General features: G+C 42.6%; 1 protein-coding gene across 8 annotated transcripts in view; it reads right to left on the bottom strand.

Moving 5' to 3' along the window:
* Positions 1-349: 349 nt before the first annotated feature.
* Positions 350-6,000, bottom strand: part of smg9 (SMG9 nonsense mediated mRNA decay factor) — a 28,383-nt gene continuing 22,732 nt past the window's right edge. For all 8 annotated transcript variants that reach the window (XM_084051782.1, XM_084051784.1, XM_084051785.1 and 5 more), the window contains 3 exons: positions 5,058-5,183; positions 3,311-3,455; positions 350-876 (listed from right to left, as the gene is read on the bottom strand). In XM_084051782.1, the coding sequence (XP_083907908.1) occupies positions 798-876; positions 3,311-3,455; positions 5,058-5,183 (350 nt within the window). In that variant the 3' untranslated portion in view covers positions 350-797. The remainder of the gene's footprint in view (positions 877-3,310; positions 3,456-5,057; positions 5,184-6,000) is intronic.

Here is a 6,000-nt window from a genome sequence, read left to right as displayed (position 1 = left end):
TCCTGCATTTTATTTATACATCAACCACAGACACCAGGTGCAACAGGCCTTATCATGCATTTTACATAATAGTAATACTTAACTTACACAGGACTGTTGATTTGTGTTCATTATTAAACAACCTTCCACATTCTGTCTGTCAGGCTACGTTCACACTAACAGCACAAACCAGACTGTCTGTTAGGCTACGTTCACACTAACATCACAAACCAGACTGTCTGTTAGGCTACGTTCACACCAACAGCACAAACCAGACTGTCTGTTAGGCTACGTTCACACCAACAGCACAAACCAGACTGCTTTAGTCTGAACAGCAAAGAAAAAAATCTAAAAACTAAACTGAAAACATGTTTTTCAGTGTGGACTCAGTGTGGACTCAGTGTGGACTCAGTGTGGACTCAGTGTGGACTCAGTGTGGACACTCTGACACTGAAGCCTGGTTCATACCTTGTTGTACGATGGTGCCGCTCACCGAACGCTGATAGCTGATCTACAAGCTCACAACGAGGTGCGCTGCGACGCGTTGTGAGCTTGTAGATCAGCCATTTCCGGCTATAAAGTCTGAATACACAAATCTGATCTGCGAATAGTGTGTGTCCAGTCATATTCCTTAAAGATCAGATCTGAGACATGGGATTTGCCTGCGGTCTGAACTCTCAGAGTCACAGACCGGTAAGGGTCCCATTTGGACCCACATAGGGCCCTGGGGCCCTATGTTGAAAACCAGTGTCTTACAGGACTGAAGACCCCCCCTTCTACTGAGAGCTTCTCAGTGCAGCACTTCACCCTTATGACCCTTAGGGCAGCAGACGGCTGTACTCAGACAGGGCTGAGGATTTCTTCACTCCGTCCCAGATACGAGCTGCATAGTGAAACCTGGAACAAAGCAAAACACACACATCTGCATTAAGCACAGTTCACCCCCCCCCCCCCCCCCCACACACACACACACACACACACACACACACACACACACACACACACACACACACACACACACACACACACACACACACACACACACACGCACACGCACACGCACAGTCTACAGCAACATGGACTCAAGTTCTCAGTCGCCTCGACTGATTACAGAAATTTGGAAGCATTTTGTGCACGGAAAATAGCCGAACAACACATGAATTGAGTACAAAGGACCCCAATGGAAACAAGCCATAGGCTTTCTTGGGTTTAAAATCCTCTTAGCAGACCTTGTATTGAACTGTACTTTCCTGTGCTTTTTTTTGCAAACTGCTAATAAAGTATTCAATCAATCAATCAATCAATCAATCAAGTGTGTTTCTGCAGGTAAACACCACCACACTACTCCAGAGGTTGATACCTGCTGCTACAGAGGGAAATGATTGGCATAAAACTTGTATATTGTTTTATGTTATCTTGCTTTATTCTATGTCACAAAGCACGGTAACTGAATGTGTCCTTTAAAAGCAAATGGTTGTAACTTAAGTGGATGGCAGGAAGACGTCTGGGATGCTATCGGTCTCACTCTCAGAATCCATGGTAGTTTTGTTATTATTAAATAACGGAGATGAGGACATGTGAGGATGGTATGATGGTGTGATGCTAACCACAAGACATGGCTACCATGCAGACATTGGCTGGTTTTAGTTACTTAGGTTTGCTTTTCTTGATCACTATGTTACTACTACGTCATTTAGATAGATGCTAGGTCCATTGTTTACCTGGTTATCCCATAGTTTCAATGCACAGATTATGTTATGTTTTCGACTAAGATTTTGATATTTAGTCGACTAGGACTAGACCAGGGGTGTCTAACTCATTTTGGGGTCTGGGCCACATTGGTCAAAAGGTGACTTGATGTGGGCTGCAACCAGTTGCGGACGTGCATGCACGCTCACACGCATTCAGTTATACAGCATTGTTTTTCAGTCTGTTGTCTCAGACACTGCTACTAACTACAGTATATCACTTTTAAAAATATATATTATGAAGAAGAATAGCTACTTTATTGACACAATGCAATTTGTAAGGAGCCCCAATAACCATTTTAGAATAATTCAAGTTGAAGTTAAACAATACCTGGTAATGTGTGTGGTTATGGTAATGATTACCAAGTCACGTTTTCATTACAGTGCCATCAAAATAATTACATTTAAAGAACAACAGTGGTGTATAGTAACTAATTACATTCAAGATAATAAGCAAGGGATAATGCATGGGGAGGCAGTCATTATTGAAATTTAAAGCCCGACAGGGCGATTAACCACCGAGGCGCAGCCGAGGTGGTTAATCGCCCTGACATATCGCCCTGACATAAATAAATTTACCCAAAAGTAACAACAAAACGAAGTATTTCCTTGCTTACGGCAATGAAAGTATTCCATAAGTAGCCTATTGGGCTGGGCGGAGTTTGCCTCGGAAAACAAATGACAAAATAGAAAAAAACTCGCCCCAAAACACACTCGCCCCCCATTCTATATACTGCCGATTTGCCTGTAATACCGCCGGATTTGCCCCGGGGCGACTGTGTTTTGGGGCGAGCGTTTTGGTATTTCCCCCGTAGCCACGATAAACAAGGAAGTGCAGTGGATCAAATAGAATCACTTTTCGGTCATTGCATCGTCTATTTCTCACTTCAAATGTTTTCAAAAACATTCTTGAGAGCAACGTTTAGTTGTAAATGACATTGGTTGTTTGTTTACATGGCTGTCATGTTGGATAAAGCATAAAACAAAGCAGCGGAGGTTGATATGAGCAGGTGTTCTGAGTCTCTGATTACACAGCGGTCCGTTATTGAGCTCAGCGGTCATTATCGAGAAATAATGACCGATGACTGACCAATCAGAATCGAGCATTCAACCAAGCCGTGTAATAACATAACATAAAACATCATTACTTTAAAAAAAGTTTTCAATCATTGTTTATTTTTATTTTTTCAAAAATAGTTAAATTTACATGGGTAGCCAGCATGAAAATTTCCCTTGCTGCTTCCAGACACCTCAGCGTAGTCATTAGAGGTAGGCCTACAATTAATTTGCTATTTTTAAATCATGTCCCGGGCCGCATTTGGACTAGACTAACAATTTCAGATGACTAAAATAGGACTGTTATTCAAAAGACTAAGACTAAATCAGAATTTGCTGTCAAAATTAACACTGCATGCACAACCAAAGCAAAAGTTGGGCAGGTGCTCAGCGAAATCATCACTGATGAAGAGCACAAGCTCCAAAAGCCACACTCAGGTAAAATAACTGGAGCTGGAGCCCAACTGTGTGCGAGCGTTTCTTTAGTTTTACAGTAATATAAATGGACATAAAGGATAGAATGTTACCAGTTCTTCTCAGTCAGGATGGTGTGGGAGAGCTGGCAGCGGGGCATGGCCAGGACCTGGCTCCGCAGCTTGGACACCAGAGAGGAGAAGGCGGGGTGTCCTCTGTACCCCGGCAGGAGAGAGAAGAGAGGGGACGTCGCACACCCTGATCAACACAAATACATTTATTATACACCCTGATGATGACAAAATAACATGAATTATCCCCGGCAGGCCGAAGCGGCACAAAGGCGAGGGATTATGTTTTAGCTTTTGTTTTTTTTCTCTTAATTTTTTTATCCCACGATTTTGTAACCCTTTTTTTTCCACCCGGTGCCAATTTTCTAAGTGATCCTGGGCGCTACACTCCCCCCACCAGCCTAGGGAGCCCAGGGCCGAGCTCATGCCTCCTTCAATGCATGAGAGCCAACTGACCTTCTTGTCACCTGACAGGGGGGAGTTTCCCCGGTAGGACGTAGCGCGTGGAAGGAACACGTTATTCCAACCAGTTCCTTTCCCCTCCATCAGGCGCCCCGGCTGTCATGGGGGAGGCAGTATAGCGACTAGGATTACTACATGTTTTTGTGAGGGTACGTAACGTACCCTAGGAGACACGGGGAGAACATGCAAACTCCACACAGAGTGGGCCCTTTCGCCAACCCCACCTAGGGTATGGGCACTGATGACGCAGAGGAGAAGACACGCCCCCAGCGCCCACAGCATCCCCGGCGGGAGTCGAACCCAGGACCTTCTAGCTGTGAGGCGACAGCGCTACCGACTGCACCACCGTGGCCCCATGTTTTAGCTTTTGTGAGTCCGTCTGTCTGTCTGTCTGTAAAGAGCTAATCTAAGGAATATTTGGCACCCGGGCTTCATATGTGAACTTTTTTTAGTTCATTATAGACCACAATGACAACATATGTGTTATATTAATCTATTACAACACATTTGTTTTATTAAATGATGTTACACTAGGGGTGCATCAGCTAATTGATTATTCATTCGGCGCGAGTGTTACTCGTGAATAAAAATTGTGTTTAACAAGAAGTTGTCAAAAAACATTATTATGTGGAATGGTTATTGTGAAAAAATTATTTTGTTTCATTTAACCCGTTCAAACCGGGAACGCATCCGTGTCATTCTTTGATTTATTTGGGCTATTCAAAAATAGCAGATCTACAAGCTCATAGCGCGGCATGAGCTTGTAGATCTGCTATTTTTGAAAATAAATCTTGAAAATGTGCCAAATCTTAGAATATATATATTAATTTCAAGCGAACATTTTTAACTCAAATCTTTGCAAACAAAACATTTTGAGATGGGGTTCCGCGGCCAAATACATATAATTTTGGGGGTCCTTGAGAACCACTGATATAGAAACATACGTTTTTTTCAAAGAACTGTAGGATTTAGAAGACATTTGTAGAAGCCCCAGAGGCAAAGATTTGAGTTACAAAAGTTTGCTTTTAAAAAAAAGATATATAATATATATATATTCAAAGATTTGCACAAATTGTCAAGATTTTTCAAAAATAGCAGATCTACAAGCTCGTACTGCCACGCTATGAGCTTCTAGATCTGCTATTTTTGAATAGCAAAAGAAATCTAAAAGTGACACCGATGCGTTCCCGGTCTTAATGGGTTAAAGGTTACACAGTGTGACTTTAATCAAATCAAACCATTCATTTAAACTCACACAGCACACAAGGTGGCCGGTACGAAAACCAAGCCATTCATTTAAATCATGAACACAGATGTCTTCTCTAACCTGCTTTGGACAGAGCATCGTCTCCATCGTTCTCCTGCAGAGGAAGCAGGAACATGTTGACCTCTGTGTCCAGATAGTCCCGTCCAAGACCCGGGAAGATGTTACAGTCCAGCATGGACAATGTCCCTAAAACCACACAGAACCACAAGATGTTACATAACATGGACAATGTCCCTAAAACCACACAGAACCAATATGTTACATAACATGGACAATGTCCCTAAAACCACACAGAACCACAAGATGTTACATAACATGGACAATGTCCCTAAAACCACACAGAACCACAAGCTGTTACATAACATGAACAATGTTCCTATAAAACCACACAGAACCACAAGATGGTACAGTCCAGCATGTTCCTATAAAACCCACACAGAACCACAAGATGGTACAGTCCAACATGTTCCTATAAAACCCACACAGAACCACAAGACGGTACAGTCCAACATGTTCCTATAAAAAAACACACAGAACCACAAGATGGTACAGTCCAGCTTGTAGATGGCGTTTTTCAACCTGCAAACAATGTGATCCCAGCCTAGTCTTCTTACAAGCCACAATGTTGCCTCCCCACAATGTTCCAACAATGCATGATTAGCCAATCGTATTCCATGAAGGGAACAAGGCTGCTGCCAGTTTGGGGCTCTTGGGCTGGGCCCAGTTTGTCTCATATTTCTCTGGCTTCGGGCCAGCCCTGGGCTGAACTTTTGTCGGGCTGGCCTCAAATTCTTAGGCCCCATTAAAGCTCTATTACAGATCTTTATATGCTTTTGTATCCCATCCGAATTTTCCAAGTGCCATATTCCAGTTTTTAACAGTGTGAACTAAACAAAATGATATGGTTGATAAAGATTGGGATATGCCATCTACAACAACACATTATTAGGGGGATTTTGTCAAGTAAATAGTGTGGTAACTTTCTAACTTTTATATTTGAGGT

This window comes from Gymnoscopelus microlampas, assembly GCF_963454915.1.
Source record: "Gymnoscopelus microlampas genome assembly, chromosome: 3".
Taxonomy (NCBI): Eukaryota; Metazoa; Chordata; class Actinopteri; order Myctophiformes; family Myctophidae; genus Gymnoscopelus; species Gymnoscopelus microlampas.
The sequence above is the reverse complement of the archived record's forward strand: the minus strand, read 5'-3'. Positions and strand labels throughout refer to the sequence as shown.